At 49.6% G+C, this 23101-nt stretch overlaps 1 protein-coding gene across 2 annotated transcripts; it reads right to left on the bottom strand.

Annotated features, from left to right (window-relative positions):
- Positions 1 to 3: 3 nt before the first annotated feature.
- On the bottom strand, positions 4 to 22141 carry COPG1 (COPI coat complex subunit gamma 1). 2 transcript variants are annotated; one of them, XM_026096253.2, is made up of 24 exons: positions 22099 to 22141; positions 18501 to 18553; positions 17627 to 17707; positions 16836 to 16907; positions 16070 to 16149; positions 15188 to 15263; positions 14963 to 15055; positions 13400 to 13486; positions 13093 to 13250; positions 12347 to 12480; positions 11590 to 11657; positions 10614 to 10802; positions 10056 to 10151; positions 8435 to 8678; positions 7987 to 8062; positions 7527 to 7630; positions 7293 to 7418; positions 6809 to 6877; positions 6363 to 6505; positions 4971 to 5142; positions 3853 to 3950; positions 2166 to 2304; positions 1079 to 1177; positions 4 to 517 (listed from the first exon to the last, which is right to left on the bottom strand). In XM_026096253.2, the coding sequence occupies exons 1-24, from the start codon at positions 22124 to 22126 to the stop codon at positions 387 to 389; spliced, it is 2616 nt and encodes an 871-aa protein (XP_025952038.1). In that variant the 5' UTR covers positions 22127 to 22141; the 3' UTR covers positions 4 to 386. The 2 variants fall into 2 exon arrangements, with proteins under 2 accessions (XP_025952038.1, XP_064375042.1); XM_064518972.1 differs by lacking the exon at positions 22099 to 22141 and adding an exon at positions 21267 to 21419.
- Positions 22142 to 23101: the final 960 nt, after the last annotated feature.

The following is a 23101-nucleotide window of genomic DNA, read 5'->3' as shown; positions in this document are numbered from 1 at the left end:
AGCGAAGAGCAACAACCTTCTTTTATTTATATCCCGTAAAGGCATAAAAAGGGCTGGTCCGGCGCCGCATCGCCTCCCGCTACCGCCCGGGTTCGCGTTCACCGCCACGGAAAGGGGCAGAAGAGGCCGCGCCGGAACAGAGAGGGACGTGCGGAGCTGGCACCCTGGTATGAAACCCTCAACCCTAGAACCGAAGTGAACTGTTCCATAAAATCAGGCCTTAAAAACATGGTTATTTTATAGACAGAGCCCCAATACATGTCCTAATTATACTGAAGAGAACACAGAAGCTGCTGTAGTGAATATGATCCCTATTCCACAGCCAGAGGGAAAGAAGCACTGCCCCCGGGGGGGCTGGATGGCAAGACAGTCCCACCAGCAGCGGCTTATCCAACAGAGGCCATGATTACGTCCACGGGGAGCTCCTCTCCGCTGCGGGCTGTGACCTGCATTGTCACGGTGTCGGTCAGGACGAGACGGGACCGTACCAACAGGTCGTGGCCTCCCCGAAACACACCTGGAAGGGAGAGGGAAGGAGTGGTTTACAAGCTGCCCCTCTCCTGCCTGCTAAGAGCTTAAAACGAACAGGTTTTGCAGACGTAGTCCAGTAAATCCCCAGCAGTAGGCCAGGAAAGCACATTAGTCCACCATTACAATGTACCTGGGACCTCATGAAAACAAAGTTTAAAATAAGCTCTAGTTAAGAAGAGATCCAGGCACTCCTTTCACTGACTGCCCAGCCACTCCCCTTCGGTGCACATGCATTTTCCTTGTCAAGGCTGCTGTCCTTTTCCCCACGGGCTCAATCCAAAGCAGGATGCCACCAGTCATGAACACAGTAAATTCCAGATGGTCCCAGGGCTGATCCTAACACCTCCCCACCCCAACAGCACCCTCTTCTCATCCCAGTATCAGCTCCCCTAAAGCTGCACGGACAGAAACCATGGACAAGCCTCTAAAATCCTCCCAGGAGCTCAGTGGGCCAAATCATGAACTCCTACCCTGATGTGTAACAGGCAGCTCTGTGCAACTTCCCAGAGACGCAGGACTTGAGCAGAGCTCTCGCCCCACCACTCACCTGCCAGGTACAGTGTGTGAGAGTTCTTGTTATCTGGCACTTTATCTGATCGCTCACAGGGCTGCATCCCCAGGAACTTCACAATATTACTGACTGCCTCTGTTAAGAAAAAAAAAAAGTAACACAGACTCAATGTCAGGGGTGTCTTGACATTCATTCATTAACAGCATTTAAGGGTATGCTTCTTGTACGTTAGAGTTCATGCTCCTTGTCCTGAGAGGCACATACCCTTGGCCAGCGTTGTGTTTTCAGAGGCTACCGGGGATGTAAAAGCAACACAAAAAAACCCACATGGCAATCCTGAATCTGATGCCCCAAGGTTGCAGGTGCAACAGAAACAGGAGGGTGAATGACTCAGACAACAGAAGTAGGAGGCTGCAGCTGGCTGCACACTTACTGCACAGCCCTGACAAACAGCTTAGTTATTTGGGGACAGATGCAGAAGGAAGGAGACACCTTGCAGGAGACACAGGTCTTCAGGAGGAATTTGAAAAGGTCTCTGGAAGGGTATTTCAAGCCCAAGGTGCTGTGCAAGGAAGGCTATAGGACAAGGACACCTTTCTAAGTCTGAGCCCATCACAGAGGACTGAGTTCTTACAGGCTTTTCAGGAAGGTCAAACTGAATCTGTAATATATGATGAAAGAGAAGAGGGTTTACAACATGAACCTGCCCACCAACCTCATGTTTGCATCTTTTTTTCTTGGTCTTGAATCCCAAGGTCGGAGCATCTCCTCCTTTCACAGAAGGAAAGTGGGAGCTCACAGCTGAACTATGGTCTGTCTGCCTGGGAGGGTAGAGTGCGAGAGACAAAGCAAGATGTTCTCTTGCCTCCCACAACCCAGCCTGGTCTGCAAAGGGCCCAGAACACTCATTCTTTTTGCAAAATCCAAACTAACTTTTTATCACGGTAACTGACATTCTGCATTCAATGGCTGCAGTGAAGTCACTTGTGAAGGGTTTTGCTCCATTGGCCTTTCTGTGGGAGATCTAAATTGAGCCAGACTGCCTCTGAGCTCCGACTCCGGACTTTGCCTCCTGGTGGGAGAGAAATGTTAAGAGCTCTGCTGGGCACAGACACCCCCTTACCTTCGAGGGTTTTAATAGTGGATAAAGTGAAGGTCTCTTCCTTTTCATACTCATCACCCACTTCATCCCAGGCTGCTCCAAAGTTTGGCTTCAGAACTCTCTGGATGTGATCAGCCACAGTTACCTCCAGGTCTTCAAGCTGAGGTGAGAAGAGGCTCAAGTAAAACATGGCTGTTCCTAACTCTGCTCTCTCCAGGGTGAACTTTAGACTTGATTCCCTGAGGTCAGGCACATGTAGGAGACAGGCTCTACTTCCACTCATGAATATGTCAGAGCAAGCCCTGCCCCTGCTGTAGCTTGCCTGAGCAAACAACACTCATGGATGAGCAACCGCTTGACCTAGGAAAGCCACTGGCTCTTTCATTTCCAGGATTTACAAAGGAGGTTCCCATTCTGAGCACAGCTCTTGGCCTGAAAAAGATCAAAGCCCTGAACAAATGTCCGAAACAGAGGACAAAACAAAAACTAAGGAACAGCTGCTGCTGCTCAGACAGATCTGTATGTTCCTTGGAACACACACAAGCTTGTACTTTGCCTTTCAGGCCCATCATTTTGTAGGCTGGTAAAGTACAGTGAGACACTGTCAGATACTTGCTATCACCTAATGCTGTGTGCTGTCTTAGCTGACCTGCTGCTGTGACTACATCTGTGCAAGGCAGACCCGGGCTTGTCCCTCCGGGGCATGTATCTAAGAGCAGTCAGAGCTAGAGCTGGCCAGACACCAGCCTGCATTCATTTCAGCAGTCGCTGCAGGAAAGAATCTCCTCCTGATTTTTGCTGAAACAGATGGAAGAGTTTGTTTAAACATCACTTGAATGCCCTGGCGATTGCGATGTGGGAAGCACTTAGAGAGATTAACCTTGCAGGTTCCTTTGGGAAAACACTCCCTGCTCTTTCTGGGAGAATGCTGTGTCCTCAGTGACTCACTGCACAGCAGTGTCTCCAATCTCACAGCAGTGACAGGCAACACACAGAAACCAGCTTCTGGAGCTAACAGGGCAAAGCTTGGGTTGTGTCAGAACATCCTTCCTTCTCCAGAGGGTAACCACCACCCTCTGTGAGGCAGTCTCAGTTTCTGATCAAGCACAAGTTTAACTTCTTCCTCTGTGGTGAAACAGCCCATCTGGAAACAGCAGAGCCTGGAACGGAGGTGCTTTCACAGGATCAGTGCTCTCAATCTCAGTGCCGGGAAGGGACGGGGATGCAGGGGGGAGAAGCCCCATCTTCCCCAGCACAAGGATGAAAACTCCCTGTTTCAGCAAGGCTGGCAGGCAATTAATGGTGCCACCACAGAAAGCAACTCATGGAGAACGAGAGATGGCCAAAAGCCCTCTGTCTCCACAAAAATGACCGTGCCATTGCCAGAGCTGCTAAGGCACAGCCAGCCGAGCCTGGAGGACATACCGCAGCCTCCCAAAACATGGGTATCCTGCATAGCCAAGTGTCTGCCTGGAGAGCATCAACGGGAGGATACTCCAGATGATACAAAACGAACTCCCCAAGTCCCCTGGGACAGATGCCACAGAGGCAGCAGAAACCCCCTCTGCAGGTAGTTCTGTCCACAGCAATGTCAGTGGTCACATCACTGCTTGCAAGGCAAGCTACTGGGCACAGAGCAGTTAGAAATCACAAAAACCCCTCAAAACAACTGCAGTTTCCGTGATCAGATTCAAGCCTAGCTCCTTACCACATACTCATCTTCATAACCCTCGTCGTCCGTCTCACCCGTGTTTGGATCACAGTCCTTGACAGTGAATTTCATCATGCAGCTGAACGTGCAGGCCACTGGAAGGAGGGGGAGGCAAAGGCAAAGCTCACATTACCACTAGGTCTGCATTTCTCTGCAGCAGAACAGGCACTGGGAAACTCGAGGCAGCAGGGTTCTCCCCCTCACTGTCAGTGACACCAACTCAGTATGTGACCTTGGGAGGGCTCCCTCACAGCTTCTCTCTCTCAAACATGAGAAATCTATTTGCAATAGTAAGGCTAGTAAACAACGATAAAGACAGGCTGAGGAAGGTTGTAGAACATCATGATCCTCAGATCAAATGCTATTAGGGACAAATCTCAAGTTGTGTTGGGAATACTAATTAAACATGTTCCACCAGCATCTTAGGAAGGAGGCAAGATATCTATCTAGGGACCTGTTCATGCATCTCTGCAATTAAACCACCTATGCACTGCAAGACAGCAGCTGATTAATAAATACCACACAGTTGGGAGAGGAAGTGACAGCTCATCCCTGAGAAGATGGGCACTGCAGGGTGAACAGCAGCATGTGCACAGGTGAGCAGGCCCAGCACAAAAACCAGGGAGACCAAAGCATGGAGAGGGCCTGGTTCACATCTGGGCAATAGCAAATGAGTGATTTTAAGTTCAAATAGGCTCCCCTGATATTCTGCCCATTTATCTGAAATATTCCTTTGCTCATCTTAGCATCTGGGCACTCACAGTACTCCACTGCCAGGCAGAAAAGCATTAGCCTTCCCGTATGCTAACACAAAGAACAGACAAGCCAAAGGTCTCGCCAGGGCGCACGGGAGAACTCGGCAGAGCTGAGTGCTGATCTGCCAGGTTCCACAGCCTGACTCAGCAATGCTACAGGACAAGGGGACCAGGAGAGAAGAAGAGAGGCCTGACAGCCCTTGAACAGCAAAGAGAAGTCACACTCAGTATCACTGGGGGCTACACCCACACACAGGCTAAAATATCTGGCTAGGAAATAAGGTAGAGCATGTGGGGGCATGAGCAATACAGTATGCTTAACTTGAGGGATGACACAGAAACAGAGGACAAGCTGTTTACCTGCTGTCGGATCCTCTTCAGACAGTGCCACCAGTGTGTAACAGGTACCTGGCTGGTTGTACACCAGGCTTTTGGCAGGTACGTAGCCAATGACCTCATACCCCTCTGTTGGCTCCATCTGTACTGTGACATTCTCCAGGATCTGATCGTTCAGGGTGTTCGTGCAGTCAAACTACAGAGGGAAGAGGAGAACAGCAAAACCTTGAAGCTGCTAGCAATGGATCTAATAGCAGACACTTTAGGCAGAGCAGGAGCTTTGCATCAACTCCCAGCTCTTTGTGTTTCAGCAGCGGATCTCACTATCAGCTGGCTAGTCGTTGGGCTCGTGTTTGTCTAGTCACACAGCAATTGGCATTTGAATGCTTTAGGTGAGAAGATAAAAACTTTCAGGGGACTCCAGTGCTCCTACAAACGTTTTGTAGGAGATGACATTAAAACAAATGAGCACACAACTATCCAATGCCCGACCTCTGCAACCCAGGCAGAAGCACAAATTCAGCAGAGGCAGGGTTGTATCAACTTCTGCCTGTTTCACTTTGCTGATTAATTTGGAACTTTTTCCTCCAAGTGCACTTTGTCTTTCTCACAGGAGGATAATCCCAGGTGAACTCTCTGCTGTAAGGGAACATTACTGCTGTGTTGCCTACCTCTTCTCGCTTGATGCTGCAGGGATGTAGTGCCCCATAGCAGATGGGAAGGCGGTCCCCTGAATGGCTCAAACCAGGCACAGTTTGAGCAAGTTTCAGGAAGCTTGTTGGTTTCAGCAAGTCTAAACTTGCTCTTTAGACTTTGACTCTGCTACAATGATAAGCCATTTAACCTTATACATTTGCCTCTAGTGGATGGAGATAAAGGGAGATAAGACCAACTCCTACGAGGACCGTGTGAGCAGTTCTGAGCTTTTGAGGAAGGAGCTAGCGGCTCAGGACAGAACGCTACTGCTCACAGCATAGTGAAGCACCTATACTACAACAGCTAAACTAAAATGTAGGGGATGAAGAGCTTCCCCCACCACCTGCCTTTCTTGGATAACCTTTTCACCCTCTCAGATATGGCAAGCTTTACTCTTTTACGCCAGAAGCATAGGCTTGGGGACCCTAATGAAAGAACACAGCTCCCCTTGCCAACTACTCAACGAGAATAGCCCCATCTAGTGCTTGTCTGACTCTTATTTTGCTTGTCTGTGTGTACAATGTACAGCCAGAAATACACATTCCCCAAGTAATTTTCACTGGGGCTTTGCTGCCTTGTATGAGAAACTAAGGACTCCTTGCAGTGACATGCTTTGAACGCAGACATCGCTGAGCTAATTCTTCCCCTTGGAAGCTTCTTAACTAGCAAGGAGCTTATTCTCCAACCCTCTTTCAGCATTGCATGCCCATAGCTACCCACCTGGAACACCATGTGGCTGACAAACGTGTGCTTGGTGCAGCGAACCACATACTCTGTCTCCAGCTCTGTCAGGGCAACAGGCTCTGGGGAGGACTTGAAGAGCGGGCCCAGCCCCCGAAACTCTGGGATTGCCCCCAGTTGCTCTGAAACAGAGGTCACAGAAACCATTGCCTTCCCTAGTCCACAGGAATGTGGTAGCAGAGGTTCAAAGGCCTCTGCTAAGCTGGCAAAAGCTGCTTCAGCAAGCAATCCATCAGACATCCATAAGTGTTCAGTAGGGGCTTTTAAAATGAAAGACAGACCCCACCTCCCAGGAATGAATGGCTGACTAAGTTGGAAGCCCCTGGGGGGAGATGGGAAGAGGCTAGAAGGGTTAGGCAGGCTCGGCAAGAATTAACCATGCTATTCTTCCCCACAGGCATAGGGGAGGCCTTGCCTCAACTTACCTTGGAATATTTCTTGCCGTGTTGCTGCCACCTTCTCTGGCTGTTTGACTACAGCAACAGGGGTATTTTCTGCAAGGGAAAAAAAAATCAAAAGGTTTGAAGGTGAAGAAAAGACTGAATCAGAAAACAGATCGATGTCTACAGAGGGATTTGACTAAGGATAGAAAGGCAGATGAGAAAGTTTCTCATCTTGCTATGGACTAAGCTCCGATATTTAGCACCTCAAATACATTTGTAACTGCAATAGCTTCAATGAGGATTACCAACTGTTACTATTATTAGCAGCTGGACTAAACTGAAACCCTAATGTGGGAGCAATGAGATTTACCAGCCTTAGACTTTACAGAAGATACAATCCCATAAAATTCAAATAGTATAGAGCTCAGCAATTCTCAGCAGGCCCAATGCAGCCTGTTGTTCAAGGGTGGGAGCTGCTAGGGGATTACTAACAGTTTTGACCGGCATTCAGAGGACCATTCCTCACCTGGTCTTTGCTCAGTGATAGGAGCTGTTGCCAAAGGAACAGATTTCAGATCAAAGGGTTTCTCGGAGGGCTCCAGGGTATACTGATGCAGAGCCCTCTCCAGGCCAGGGATGGACACTGTCAAACCTTGGGACAGACAGGACAGATCACTGAAACCACAGACAGCACCAGCACTCTTTTTCAGCTGTTAAATCACAAAAGAGAGAAGTTTGTTCGGAGGACTTCCTGCATTACCATTCAGGATGTAGCCAGCATTGAGGGCTTTCTGCTTTTGCTCCAGAACATTCAAGTAGAAGGTGGCTCTGTCTCTCACTTCATTGTCATCATCCATTACACACCTGAAAGTATAAAAATTGCCTCAGTGCAAGGTAGCAGAATCCACGTGAATGAATTGAGGCAAGTGAGCCACCTTACAGGTGGCTTACGTCAACCAGCAATCTACTAGCTGTTATATTAGAGGAGCAACCAGCCACCACACTTGGCTTCTCACATCCACGTTGTGGCACTGAATGCAGTGGTGATCCCATCACGGATTGCAGGTACCTGCTGCACCCTCTCAAGACTCACAGCTAGAAGAGACTGGACACACGTGGGGATGCTGTCAAGCTCTCTCAAGTGAACAGAGGTGTTCACCCAGGATGCTCATGAGGCTGGTACTTGACAAGAAAGGCTGAGAGCAAACAGTACAACTCACCTTTTCAGCAACACCAAGATACTGGGTAACATCTCTTCATTCTGGGCTCCAAACTTAGCCAGGGCACTTACAGCACCTGTAGCACCAACCATTAAAACAGAATTAGGAAGCAAAGGCACATGAAGTTTCCACTCTTTCCTGGCCTTGTTCAAATGTCACATCAGAGATGCTAGCACTAGTATATAGTATTACTGTGACCAGAGAGAGGCAGAGGTATTACAGTGGAGTGCCTGCAAACCTTCACTGTCCAGCTTCACAGAGTCACTGCATCTCCCTCCCCATTTTCAGCTGCAAACTACCTCTCCCATTGGAACTACTGTCCCTACCGTGGAAAGAGATCTGCTCAGGACCAGGTCAAACCACAGTCCTCAAAAGCAGAGGTATTCGTGCACTACCTTTCCTTGAAGATCTGTCATAGGGCAGACAGCTTTCCAGGTCTGTCTCTTACCTGCCCGGACTTCTTCATGCTCCAAGACAACCCTGTTGTAGATGAAGCGAATGTATTTGGAGGGATTATTGGTCTTGGGCCCTTCCTGCCCCAGCAGGTGAAGAATACGAGTAGCCAGCACAGTAAACTCGCAGTCCTCGATGAACTCACAGAGGTGAGACAGGCCTGTCTCTTTACTCTCCGAGTTTTCTTCGATGATGCTGATGATACAGTCCACGATGGCTCGCTTGTACTCAAAGCCACCCTAGGGAGCATACGGAATTGCTCAGCTGGAAAACTCAGAGCAGGTTAGAGACTCTGAATTAGCCAGACAGGAAAAGATTTCCTTTGAAAAGGTCACTCACACCCAGTGCTTTTGATGAGTGTTTGAAAGGAGCAGGGCAGTAATACTGCCCCTACTTCTGACCCTCTCTACTCCCAGAGGACCCATTAATATTGCAGCACACTTGGCAGATCCCTCCAGAATGGCTGCAGCCCAGGAAAAAAAAAACAAGTGCTAGAGGGGGTAACAGATTCCATCAGCCTGAAGGGTTTATATCTCCTTCTGCACCCTGTGCTGCTAGAATTAATTCATAAAAACAGACATATGGGAGGAGAAAAAAACCCAACCCTCTCGCCTTTAGTACCAGACAACTGAGGATGAATCACAAGAGAAATATGTTCAGGATCATATCTGCCACAGCAGGACCCAGCAAATAGCCCTATTAGTGCGGGAAGACAGACAATCAATACCTCCCCAGGCACACCCTGTAACCTGACATGCAGTTAATACTCTGTTATCTTCAGACATTATTTACTGGTGTCCTCGCTGCACATCAGGGGATTAAACTGCACACTATCCTCTGCCAATTACATGCATTTAGGGGATCTTTCTTGAGCTGCTTTGGATTTAAAAAAAGCTATAAAACAGAATGGTTTGAACTGCAAAACCACATTCAAAATGATATCATCCACCCACAGAAAATCTGGGAAAGTGGAACAGTCCATTTTTCAGAAGAGTGAAATGAGAGGCCTTGGTTTGTTCCCAAACAAGAGGCTGTAATTGGCAGAAAGTGACGTCAGAGCGAAGCAGTGGTGCCAGCTGTGTTGCAGGCATATTAGCTCATTCAGAAATGGCCTCAGAAAACCTCTGTAGAACTGTCCTTCTGCAATTCAACGTCTGACTGAATGCGGAGAATAGTCAGAGGTACTCGTGATCCCTTTACTACCACAGCACAGAGAACAGAACAAAAGTGGTCCTGTGTCATCAATAAATAGGTTGTTCCTGAATCTTTGCATACAAGACAAAACTTCTTGGAATTTGCTCTCAAAGTATAAAAGAAAGCTGTTTCAAACATGATACAGAAATGAACTGCCAACAGATCCACTGTTGCCTGCATTTGATTTGAGAGTTAATAGACTCCCTCAATAAATCAAAGAATGAAATGCCTGATAATAGGCATATAACTCTTGTGCGTAGCTGGCCATGTCTACCACTTACGTTGCAAGTCTTTCAAGGCGGGGAGTGGCTCTTATTGCACAGCATTAGCAGCAAAAAATTGATTCTCACTGGGGCCACTGTGCAGTCCTGCAGTACATGCACACAAACAAGGAACACAAAGTAGTTGCCCTGCAGACTTACCTCTTCCCGAAGCATAGTGAAGAGAAAGTTCATGAGGACTGCGTGCTTGCGAGGGTACTTCTGACACAGTGCATTGATAGCCTGCACCACCACAACCTGGAGGAAAAGGGGACAAGTAAACAAGAGGACTCTGCCTCATTAGGCATGAGGATACTAGTTGAATTGTGCCAATTTGGTGCTGTTCCCTAGCCTGGAAACTATCATTTTCTTTTCACTTATCCAACAAGTGCAGTTTCAGGAAGTACAATCCTAGGAATTAGAGGAGATTCATCTCTATGCACCGGTCAGTCCCTAGCAAAAGCCTCTGCCCCCTGGAGAAAAAAAGAGATTTGATTCTGAGAGGACTTCTCCCCAGAAAACAGCTTGGCACTTAGGAGTCAGGAGCTGTACAGCTGAGGCATAGCTTAGGCTGAAAGCTTCAACTCCTTCCCTTCCCTGCAGATATTCTGCAGCCCAAGCACTGGAAGGAGCTCTGTGAAAGCTTCAGAACACACACACACACACACACACACAAAGAACAAGAGGTTTCTTCAGGAACCTGCATCCCCGCTTTCTTACTTTGAACTCATCTGAAATTTCTGACATGAAGGAGGAGATCTGCTTCATGAGCCGGTCAATGCTGCTCTCACTGCCGGTTTTCAGCAGTGTGGTGATGGCCAGGGTGGCTATGCTGCGGTTGGAGTCTGTCACAAGGTTCTCCAGGTCTAGATTACAGGCAGTCACAGCAGATGGGTGCTTCATTGCCACCTAAGGAGGAGGAGGAGGAAGAGGAGGAGGAGTGGAATTCACTGAATATATGCAAAAGTCGCGGCTGGCAAAAAGCAGTAAGCCTCTACAAGCTCTCATGCCTTACTATTGAAATAAATGCTACAGGCTGTACGCAGGAGTCATCTTAGACAAACAACTCATTTAAGATTAAAGTAACAAGCTCTTTCCTCACACCGAATTGTATCTACTGCTGGAAGAGAAGTAGTAGTAACGAATGATCACTATCTTTTTTCTCTCCCCTTCTCCTCTATATATTAAGGTTCAGAATCTGCAAAGAAAGCTATGAAATCCCAAGAAAAATTCAGCTAGCTCAGCTCTGCTGAACAGCTCTGTGGATGGGAGCACAGCAGTTACCACACAGACACTGCCATTCTTCCTTTTTCCTTTTAGAGCTGACAAGGGCAAGGAAAAAGCTCAAGCAAAGACTGTCATGGAGCAGGCCAAGAAGCAACACCAGGGTTGATCCCTGTTTTACAAGGAGCTGCTTCACCACAGGAAGCTCAGAAGGCAAAACAGTAACATGTAAGACCAGCAACACACTCTTATAGAGACTTGGGAACGTAATTGGTTCTTCCTTCTCTGAACTGTTCTTAGAGAGCTTTTTTTTTTTTCCACTCAGAAAGCAATGAAATGTAAGGCTTTAGCCCAAGGCAGGGTGGAGGTTATTCACACTAAATCATCACACAATGTGGCTCCCTCTCTCTTCTGAAGCCTGCACATCCCCAAGCATGAGAAACTATTACAGTCCCCAAGAGACAACTCCTACCTTGTTGAGGGTACGGACGGCTGCATATCTAAGTGCTGCTTTTGGGGAGCTGCAGAAAAGCTGCAAAACTGTGAGGGGGAAAAACCAACAAAGGCAGACGTTTAGAAATCTATTATTGAAGAGTGTTTCACACCTAAAGCAGGAGATTTACTAGAGACAGCTGCAAGCAGAAGATAATTAGAAACATGTTTAAGAAGTAACTCTGAATTTACCAGCTTCCTCCCTCCCTGTTGCCCCCCTTCATTGCACATCCCTGCTGACAACTAGCTCATACTCATCTCCCCGCTTTTTCCACACTGCTGCTATCCTTTGCTTCTCTTGGAAGCCAATTTCTTCACTTTTTCATGTTTTCCATTAAGTCCATTTAAAATGCTGTTTTCCATTTCTGGGTACACCTTATTTCTTTCCCAGGGCTGGGCTCCCTGCACAGGGAGGTCACACAAGACACCTTGGTTTTTTGTACAGTTTTCTTTAAGTTTAAAGCAGGGAGATTTATTAGTTAGAAATCAGCTCTCTTTTACAGAAACAAACCCCCACCCAGTAACCTACACCTGAGCACACCAGACAAATACCTTTACCTTAGAAGCAAAGCTATTCATACACACCATAAGCTCTCAGCAGCAGCATAAAGCAACAGGGGGTACAGCAGCATTACAAGCCTGAAACTATGCAAGGTCCTTGGTTCTCAGGGTGATCAGCAGATGTCACCACCGCAGGCCCATAATTCCCTCGGCATTGCCGTGAGTGCCACATTTACCCGATACGGCTGGTGCCAGCTCTTTGGCAGTGCAGTTGGGCAGGTTAACGATGGCAGAAGCAGCTTCGTAGACCACCATCTCATGCTTGTTTCTTAGGCAGCTCTCAATGAAATCGAACAGGGGGCTATCGCGGCTAAGGAACAAAAATCACAAGAATGAATGACAACAAAGGTGCTAATAGAAATGAGTCCAGCAGCAAAACTGTACAGGTCCCACAGCCTGCGGAATGCTACAAGCAGCCATGAACCCACTGCCCCCTAGTTTTGCAGCAGACTGCAAACTCAGGCCGGAACTCAGACTGCCCTCTGAGTAAAGACACCCTCTGCCTTACTGGCTCAAGGGAGCTTCCCTCAGCCCTCATATGGAGGGCTCACCATACACACCCCAAGTCCTGTCCGCCAGGGAGCCACAGCGTATACGTGTTAACCAAGTAGTTACAAAAGACATGGAAAAGGAAGCAGATTATCTGAATGAAGAACAGCTACAAAAAACAGGCAAGAGAAGCAGGGAAGTAGTTTGATGTGCAAGCACATACACAGACAAGACCTCATAAACTATCCCAAAACAACACGAGTGTTTCCAATCTTCCATGCTGCCTTTTAACCAACAAAAAAAGGTAGAAGCTGCATGCTGCTCTTCAAAGAGAGAAACAATTGCCCCCAATGCGATGACAACTGAGTCTGCAAGAAGAGTTGGAAACAGAACCCAAGGAAATTCTTCCAGCAGGGCAAAGAAGCTCCCTCACCTGCCAGCTTCCTCCTCCAGCAGCTTGCTGGCTACTCGAATCATCATGCAGTAGGCAAACGGTGACTTGAGGCCGTGACGCATGAACTTGCTGAGCATCTTGTTAACTGCCAGGCGGTCGTTCTTCCGCACGTGGTAGAGCAAGCCCAGAGCATGATACTGTGCAGGGAAACAGACTGTCACAAACCTGCAGCGTGCTCTTTATACCTTTACCCTTCTGTGGCCGGGAGATGCCCTGCCGAGCTCTAGCAGATTGTTCCACCCCCAGCTGCTGCTTACTATGCTCCATGCTGCTCTGGGTTGCCTACCTGCACCATGATATTGTCACTGGAAGCTGCCTCCTGAGCCTCGTTCACCCAGCGTTTTACCACATCATAACTGGTCTTCAGCAAGTGCTGAGGGGAGACAAAAACCACAGGCAACTCATGACAGATGGATGGAAGAAACTTTTGGAATCACAGATCAGATTAAGAGGAAACAAGCCTTCCCCATGAGGGCGCTGGAGGCAGCAACTCGCAGAAGAGCACATACAGACAGCAAGAAGGAAAGACCAAGGACAGGACCAGGAGGCAGAGACTGGGCCATGACAGCTTTGGCCTCAAGAGGTCGAACACCTTCCACAAAGCCAGCACCAGTCCTCAATTCGCAAAGAAGGGAACAACAACTACGCAACCCTGACTTACAGAAACACTCCTAGTTTGCTTATCAATATTAGCATGCAGTGGACAAAGAAAACAGCCTGATAGGAAGCACTGCAATAATGCCTGCACCATAGCTGGAATTGGACTGTGCTAGGTATCACACAAACACACAAAAAACCCGCAGTACTTGCATGGAGAGCTTATGATCTCCTTCTACCAAGGAAACAACAGACCGAAGCTCTTCAGGCTCCTTAGGGAGCCCCTGTTAATGGGAGGAAGAATGTACATACTATGACAAGGGGTGCATCAACAGTGTTTTGTGCCACAGTACCTACACAAATACCACATGTACCACAGTTTTACACTGGTCAGAGGGAGCCTCTTCAGTCAGGCTACTACCACAGAAATGCCACTTCAATCTGGATTCTAATCCACATCCCATTTTAAACCTTGAAGTGCCTAAATCTACAGGTTGGCATAAAGCATGATGCCTGGGAAACACGAGCATCACAGAGACATTTCCACCCGAATGCTCGTCACTAATTCTCTCAGGCATGTTCAGCCACAATTCCACTTAATTAACTGCAGAGAACTGAAGGCCCTTGTGACCACCGCAGCGCTTTACCTATGTGCATCACGGGTGGTCCCTGGGCAAGCTTCCTTCCTCTCTGCTAGCACACCCTGGTCCTGATGGTAGCAGCCTGCTACTTCACGCAGTGCCTGCCCTCAGCACTCCTCATCCTGCACCACTGCATCAGCATCCTACTGTAACAGCCTGGGCTCCTAAGAGGCACCGCCAGCCAGATAAAACCAGTGATAATTTCAGTCAGTGAATAGGCTGAAAAAAAACGAAATGCAACCTACAGCATGGTATGGGCACAGACCTGCACAGGAGAAAGGCTGCCATATCACCACCACCTGGGCTTTTCTTACAGGACACCTCTGCACAGAGACCTCCAAGCATTCCACAGACACTGGGAGAGGTTGGGCTGTTTAGTACATGGAGCTCTGGAAGACTTAGGAGTTAAATGACTGATGTCAAATTGTGTCCCAGTTACACTGCACTGTAAAAAAAAATTACTGTTCTCTCTCCTCCTTTCTTTTTCTCTCATATGCATTCTCTGCTAAAGGACAGCTCCAATTTCAATCTCTCAAGATGTCCAGACCCATCACAGACAACTGTTTCCCAGCTTGACCGTCCCTCAGTCACATCCTGCAGGGAGTACGTACCAAGGAGGACACCAGAGCAGAGCTGGATACGCTTGGCACTTTGTCAACGATGGCTTGCTTCATGTAGCGCTCAATGGCCTGCAGCATGGTACTCTGTAGGGAGACAGAAATAACAGCTGACACAGGGACGTTGTTGGGAGGGTGAAAGGGCAAAAGGCAGGATGGAGGATGAGGTAGGGAAGGGTGAAGGGCCCAGGGCTGCCCTGAGACAAAAGCAGCACTTACATCTGTGATTTGACAGAGTGCTCTCACAGCGGGGCCTCGGTAGTTGTCATCCTTCCCAGTCATGTCTTTGGTTAAGCTGGGTGAAAACATGAAGCTCTCAATACTGCGCTCCCGGGCCAACAGCTCTCAGGTGCATGTACAGTGCACGTAGAGCAGCACGCAGGCAGGGTCACAGCTGAATGCCAAGCAGGCAAGTGCGGGTCTCAGGCAAGTCCCACCATGGTGGGAAGGCAGGAGAGAAATGTCAGTACTTGAGTTACAAACCCATCAGCAGGCTGTAGGAGACCCTGATCACCCCACGAGACTGGAGTGCACATGTAGGCACTTGCGAATGAAGCATTTGGGTTCCTTGCTGAACACTCATTTCTGCCTTTTCCTTAGGATCAGCGTGAGACTGTCTGTGAGGGGATGAGGGTGATCACATCACCCTTTGGGACTGGCTTCTGCCTGCTGCACGGGCTCATCCCTCAGCAAGCCCCATCCCCTCATGCTCCTGTCTCCCGATAAAGCACCAGCCTTTCAGGAGGATGATCAGCAATCCAGAGAAGACTCACGGAACGAATTTTACTTCACAGTGAAGTCATACTCAGTGCTGCTACAGGAGCAGTAAATCCCCTCCTACCTGTTGAAAGCCTTGGTATACCTAAAACCTTCAAAAAGCCTCAAAACACTCACATAGGAAAGTAGGAGTTAAGCATCCTTTTGCAAAAGGGGAGTTCAGTGCCTGTATTTTGACGGCCTCTTTTGAAGGAGATTTTTTTCCCACCAGCAGCATTTCCCATCTTCACACTGCTCAACAGGGACTACCATCATCTCCAAGAGGTAGCAGGGATGTTACTGGCAGCATGCAAATACAACAGTGAGAAAAGGGGAGTGACTGACCTGCTAGTTACAATGATGACATCTTCTGCAATAGAAGACATCTCTTTGATAGTCAGGTAACACATCCTGCGAAGAGTTGGCTGGCAAGGAAAGAGGAAAGACAGGCATTAGTTGAGAGGATCCCAGACAGGAAGAAGCCTCAGTTTTCCCTGCTTCCATGATTTTATTATGAAGATCAAGTATCTGATACTTTCATGAGAGCCCCAGTTCCTGAAAGTAAGAGATGTAAAAGAAAGAATCACATTCACTAACCAAAGAGAAAAAACCATGCTCTTCTAAAAACCCCAACTTGTGGATTTTTAAATCAGTCTCGTGATTTTAATGCCTTGTGATTTGAGGGAAAACTAGGGATAGTAATAATACTGCTGGTCGGGCACTAACTCCTGGCCTCCTCCAGGAAATGCTGTCATTGGTGATCAACGGGAAACACAGTCTTTTAAAGCTGGGCACAAAGTGTATCATATTACAACCGATTATATACTTGATCAGCACCTAGCACAATCTCAGAACTAAACAGCAATTCATAGGGAGGAGGAATCTGTCTTCAGGACAGAGAATGCTTCAGTAAAACTTCCAACGAGGTCTGGGAAGGACTACAAAGCCGATCTGTTTCTAAACTTTCATCCTTCTCCTCCCCCTTGGATCCGGGCAGGACAGAAAAGCTGATCATATGAGAAGACGCAGTTCAGCAAGGCTGAATAAGACACTGCTGCTAACTTAATGTCCTGCCAGATAAATACATCATAAAACACATAGGCAGACTTACATCATTGGACTGAAACAGCTTGGTCATAGCAAAGAAGGATTCAGTAGCTTCCGTCACACCAAGGTGCTCCCCCTAGAAGGAGGGAAAGAAGGAAGGCATTCCTGTTTATGAACAATAGCTTTTGTGCCTGCTGAAGGTGTCAGGACAGGCGACTGGGAGGAGTGTAGGTCTCCTCCTTGCCAGTGTCCTTCAGAGTACCACCCTGATATTGACCCGAAAGATTCCCCCAAAGCACAGCTGAAGTTGGTTTAATTGTTGATGCAGATGACAGGTTGCTTTATTTAGCACTGTTGCAAGAAACACAATGATCACAATCTACACAAGCCAGCTTCCTTAAGGATGAGAAAGAGGTTGGGTTTCTCCAGCTTATGCTGCATTTCGTACAGGTGCCATGGCTAGTCAGAGCCAGCTATGGCTGTTAGACACATACCCCACTAGGCCGGTAAATGCCTTTACAAAGCTGGCCCGTAAGCCCTCAGCTTGCCAAAGCTGTGGGCACTAAGAGCTGGACTCAGAACAACCTTTGTCACCACAGAGCTGTAAGCTAACAATTTCCATGCGATAACAAATCATAGGTATTGATCTCTTTATACTTACCCGCTCCTACTCTCCGCATGCTGTGGAACTTCTTAGACACCAAGAAAGCAAATGTTAACTTACTGACATGGCAATTTTGATTACTGAAAGACTTCATTGGATATAGGCATTACAACTGTTCATAAGGTAAAATTTAATTACAGGAAAAGAATTTTAAAATCGAAAGCACTCTCAGCTTGTTTTCTCTGCATTACCTGGTTTATGAGATACAGAATCTTGGTGAGTATGTGAGCACATTTCCGTGGGTTTATGGGAGTCTCATTAAACACCCGTGCCTGGAAACAAAGCACAGACAAGGACAATGACACTCTCTAACAAACACTGCCTTGTCTGGTCTTGGCCACTGATAGAAACAACAAATTTGGGGCTAGGTATGGCAAGATTCTTAAGGACATCAGACCAGATTTTCCTCAATTCCTGTTAAACATGGTCCCTTTTAAACAGTGAGTTCTATAGACTCTTCCAAGGATTGCAAATCCAAGCACAATCAAGGTTGAAAGGCCAAATCCTCATCACACTTTTACCCATGCAAGTTTGTATCACGTACCAGCTAAAACACTACCCTTCTGCCAGATCTAAGCTAGCTCTACAAGGCTGACAAGAGCCAACACCATTCACAATATTGTAAGCAAACAGATAGCGCATTAATGGCAGGGTCTAGGGACTGAGATGTTTTAAATATAAAGGCATTTTTAAAAAGCAAAATCAGAGAGAGACTATTTGATAACCACGCACACCTTGCTCACTAACTTTGTCATCGGCTAGAAATTCAGGGTGTCCAAGACCAATTTCCCACCCTTCTTGTGTCAGGGTGAGCTTTCCCAGATAATTCTTTTATTTCTATTTACAGTATACAGTCTTGACATCATTACAGAAACCATTCCCACCTCTTCCCTTCCTCCATCCACAAAGAAAATAAGAATTAATGGAAGTGTTACCCATTTACTTTCAGTACTAGCAGGACTGTAACAAACCCCCGCTTTCTTGCTAAAGTTCTCCAGTGACCTACTCAAGAGAGGGAGAGACTCTACTCAGGACAGGGGTATGTAAGGAGAGCTAAGGATTTACCTCTTGCAAGACCGCGCTCTTCTCCAAGTGCTGAAACGGGTTGGAGCCACCACCTACAAAATAAAGAGAGAAAAGGTCTTCCTAGGGATAGCACTACACAAAAGCAAGCTTATGCCCATAGTTTAAGAACAGGCTGAATGTTTTTGGGTAACTTTTTCCATGAACACCAACCAATCAGACCTCCCTCTTTTAAGCAGTATTAACTGGACACCTTCACAGAAGTTAGGGAAGGCAGAGCAGGCAGGACATTCTTTGGTTTATCTTCCCCCCAGCAGTAACTAGCCATGATTGGAGGTAGACTGATTAGCTCCACAGTAACTGTCCTGCACAGTTATCCCCAAAGGTCTATTTCCAGCCCCAGGGCTGGGAGCTTGCTGACAGCTAGACCATCAATAAGACAGGCCTAGAAATAATACCCCAGGGAGCCCCAGACAAAAAAACGCATCGCTTGCCAGACTGATGAGTCAGGAGCGCTTTATCCCTCTGTTATAAACCAATCAGGAATACACCAGTAAAGTATTTTTGGCTCTACCACTAATTAAGAGAACAAGACAGCGGACTAGAGAGTCTGGACATAGAGTCGCTTTCATTGTTCCACTTCACAGAATAAATTGTATTTAATAATTAAAAATCTCACCAATTAAGGATGAGGACAAGCACTATCATTCTGCATGGTCGCTATTAGCTTGCCTCCTTCTAAGCATTTGTGAGCTACAGCTTTTTAAAAGCTGCCAGTTATTGATAAGCAGGTTTTAATTAGTACCTATGTTCAGCCTGGCCCTGGGACAAAACACAGCCATCAGCAGTGCTATTCCAGTGTTTAATTTAATAAGACTGATCTGCTAGAGAGCACTGCTCCATTCTGACCTGCATTGCATGCTGGTGCCAGTAGTCTTTGCAAGAGTAAGTCTTACACTTAAAGGCAAAAACATCTACATCTTGGATCCTTTTAGGTTCATAAACTGCACTCCTCTGGCTCAGGATAAGTTTGTAAACGCAATAGGTGGCTGAACAAAGCAGAGACGTGTGGGACAAGTAAGAAAGGGAAACAAGGGGAAAGAATAAAACCAAAGTAAAATTATAGTATGTGTGTGTGACCGTGCTCCAAAAACAAGTTTGAAAAAAAGTCTTCCTAGAAGTGCAATATTTCCCATGGCCTAGCATGTCTACAATCCCTAAATCACCCATCAACGACACAGAGCATCACCTCTTCACCATTCATAGCACTAAGCATCTTAAAATGTATTGCATGTGGAGTTTTGGTCCTCACAGCACCCTGCATCAATGTATTTTTCTGATTACAGAAGGAGAAACAGACACAGAGAAAGCAGAGGCTACATCTCCAGAAAGCTCCTAGTACTGGATGACTAACTTGCAATAATTTGTACCGATTTGTAAAGAAATGGTCTCTAACATCCTCCGAGTAAGGGTCTCAGAACAGCTCTGCACCCAAAATGACATCTCTAAGCACATTTCCGAATGGCTCATCCCGCTACCTAAATCATTCATGAAGGTAAAGGGGCAGAACGCGAGCAGCCGGCAGGCAGACTCCCCTCAACAGAAAGGCTGCTCCACTAGCCATCGCACGTGAGAAATGAGTGTAAACGGCCTGGGAAGTTGGCGATCGTGCACTCCACATAAGACTGAACAGGGTAAGCACTCGAGCTATCCATTTTGGACACATACACGATCCAGATGGAGAAGGGCTGTGGCAGTAATGGTAGGAATCTTCACTCAACACAGAAAAAGACAGGATCAGGAATACATTCACTAGAGAAGAAAAAAATACCGGGAAGGGTGCAAGCACTGGAGACAGAAAGGAGAAAGGAAAGCTCTGCGAGCTCTCGGCTTGTACTAAAGCAAGAGCAGAGCGCCAAGACCACGGCGGAAGGAAAGCCCGTCGCCCGCCAGCCTCCCCCACAGGTAACCCAACACCCCGAAGCACGCAGCAGCTGCAAATTAAGAATAGCCCCAAAAGCGATGGCCAAGTGGGATTCCCCTCAAGCAGCCGCATCACTAAATCCCAGGCTTAGGGAGAGATCACAGAAAGGTTTGGATAAAGCTAAAAGGTAGGGCAAGGCATTTAATGAAGGTTAGAGAGTAAACACAGTCCACAGAGAGCAATCGTTAAGATTTACATTGAATCAAATCACTTCGGGAGGCACAACTGTGAAAGCAAACGCTCCGATGGCTATTCAACACCGTCGTGTCCGACAGCAATTCCTCATGAATCGCACACCAGATGAGACATCAGCCTCTTCCTTACTACACACTATTCGTGCATGACGTTTGGAAAAGTCAGTCAACCTGTCTTTAAAAGCAGTATATATGTGATGCTCTTAGCGTTTCACATCCACTGAAGTAGCAGAGCGCGTGTGCCAAAATCCCAGCGCCAGAACGCACGAGGCAGGTTCTGCCCTGCTTTACAACCACCTCTTGCTTTACACCCGTATAAAACACCCTGAGGAGCAACCTGCACCTTCGGGAGCCTCGTGATCCTGGGTGGAGATGCGGGTCCCCAAGGCCAACCGGGAACAGCCAGCTGGAGGCGCGGAAAGCCCCGCACCCGGTGACAGAGCGGGCACCGAGCTCCCGCCGTGGCCGGGCAAGGGACGCGGATGCCGTAGGAGTTGGGGTCCCCGCCCCGGGGCGCCCCGGCCGCTCACGGCTGCCCCTCGGCGGGGGGGGGGGGGGGTGTCTCCCCTCAGGGCTGCCCCGTCTCCCCCCCGTTCCTCTCCCCTCCCGACTCCCCCGGCCGCCCCTCACCCGACTCCTCGTCCTTCTTGTCGAACTTCTTCAACATGGTGCCGCTGGGTGCCGGCGCCCCTGCCCGGTGCCCCGTCCCGCCGCGGACCCGGACCCGCAGCCGCCGCCGCCCGCCCCTTCCTGCCGCCCGCCCCTTCCTGCCAGCCTGTCACTGCCGCCGCCGCACGCCGCACTGCGCAGGCGCCGCCCGCCGCGGCCCCGCCCGCTCTGACGTGGCCTCCCGGCGGGGCGCCGGCGCCGCGGGCCGGGGGCCGGGGGCGGGGCAGGGGGGCCGTGCCCATGGAGACGGCGGTGATTGACGGGAGGGGCGGGACGAGAGCGGCGAGGCCTGATTGGCGGGCGGGGATGGGGGCGGGACTTGGAGGGGGTGGGGCTTGGGGTGCGCTAGGGTGGGGGGAGTGGGAAAGGGGAGCACGCTGGGGGGGGGACTGGGGGCACACTGGGGTGAGGGGACTGGGGTGGGGGGCACACGGGGATGGGGGCTGAGACTGGGGGCACACGGGGATGGGGGGACTGGGATGGGGAGGTGGGATTGGGGCACCTGGGGTGGGGGGCTGGCCCTGGGGGGCACTGTGGGGCTCAGGTGGTGCCCGGGGCTGGGGGGGGACAGTGGGGGGGTGCCCTGGGACGGGGGGCGCAGCACGTGGGGACCCCAGGCCCATCCCTGCCCCACGCGGCGGAGGCCCCACGGCGGCCTGAGGCTGGCGCGGTGGGAGGGGAGGCGCAGGCGTCCACTCCCCCCCATCATGGCGCGTTTGTCCCCCCGGCTGCTCCGCGCTTGCCCTGCCTGGCCCCCCAAAAAAGCCCGTGGGGTGGTGGGAGCGGGGCTTACCGTAGTCCAGGTACTCCTCGAAGAGCATGGTGCCGCCGCCCGGCCCCGTCCTCGCCCCGCTGGCGGCCGCCGTGCCCTTTGCACCGCCGCGCCGCTCTTATCTCGACGCCTCGCCGGAGACCGGCTCGCGCCTGGGCTCTGCGGGGTGAAAGCCGCCCGCGGGGCCGGGGCGTCAGGCCGGGATGCGGCCCTGGCGTGGGACCTGCTGACCGCGGGAGCCGGCTGGGCCTGGCAGCCTCCCACCGGGTCGTGGTGCCCGGCGGCGTTTTGGGTAGCTGGGAAGAGGGAAACGAGAAGCACCCAACCTGCTGCAGCCGAGACGAAGCCGGTGGGAAAGGAGCCGCTTCCCTGGAGCCGTCAGCAGCCAGGAGGGCGATGGGAAAGCAGCCAACCCTCCGCAGCCCCTTTCCCCCGGACGTGGGTGGTCGTTTGCCCCTCACAGCATCATTAGCTGAATTTGGAGGGTGTTTGGGGAACTCGGTGCGGCTCAGGCGTAATTATTTCATGTCTGACTTTCGAGGTGATTTTTTTTTCCATCTGATTGACCTTCCTGCTCCTATCAGCCTTGCTTAATCATTTAAGGAAGGGAGAAAAAACACATGCAAGTCACCGCTGGCCAGCGTCTGCAGCGCTCTCGGAGGTGCGAGCGCCGGCCATCGCGTTGGCAAGCTGGGCAAGCTTTGCCGATGCTTCCCCGTGCCGGCTTGGTGCCCACGTCCTGACGGGCTCCCCGGCCCTGCCCAGCCAGGGGGGCTGCAGCCCGGTCGCACCTGGTCTGGTTGGACAGCACTGGTTTGCAGCCCAGTTGCACCCAGTCCAACCAGTGCTGTCTGTCCCAGCCCCCCCACCCGGTGCCCAGCGCAGGGAACACCCTGTAGGTTTTGCCATGGGGGGGCCCTACCTGGAAGGGCTTTGACCCCATAGCATCCCTCTATCCCCTCCTTCCAGCCCGTGGGAGCAGCTGGAGACCCCCCGTCAGCCCCCAGGGGCTCTGGGGCCAGGC

The sequence above is a fragment of the Dromaius novaehollandiae genome, chromosome 12, assembly GCF_036370855.1.
Source record: "Dromaius novaehollandiae isolate bDroNov1 chromosome 12, bDroNov1.hap1, whole genome shotgun sequence".
In the NCBI taxonomy this organism is placed as follows: domain Eukaryota; kingdom Metazoa; phylum Chordata; class Aves; order Casuariiformes; family Dromaiidae; genus Dromaius; species Dromaius novaehollandiae.
The sequence above is the reverse complement of the archived record's forward strand: the minus strand, read 5'-3'. Positions and strand labels throughout refer to the sequence as shown.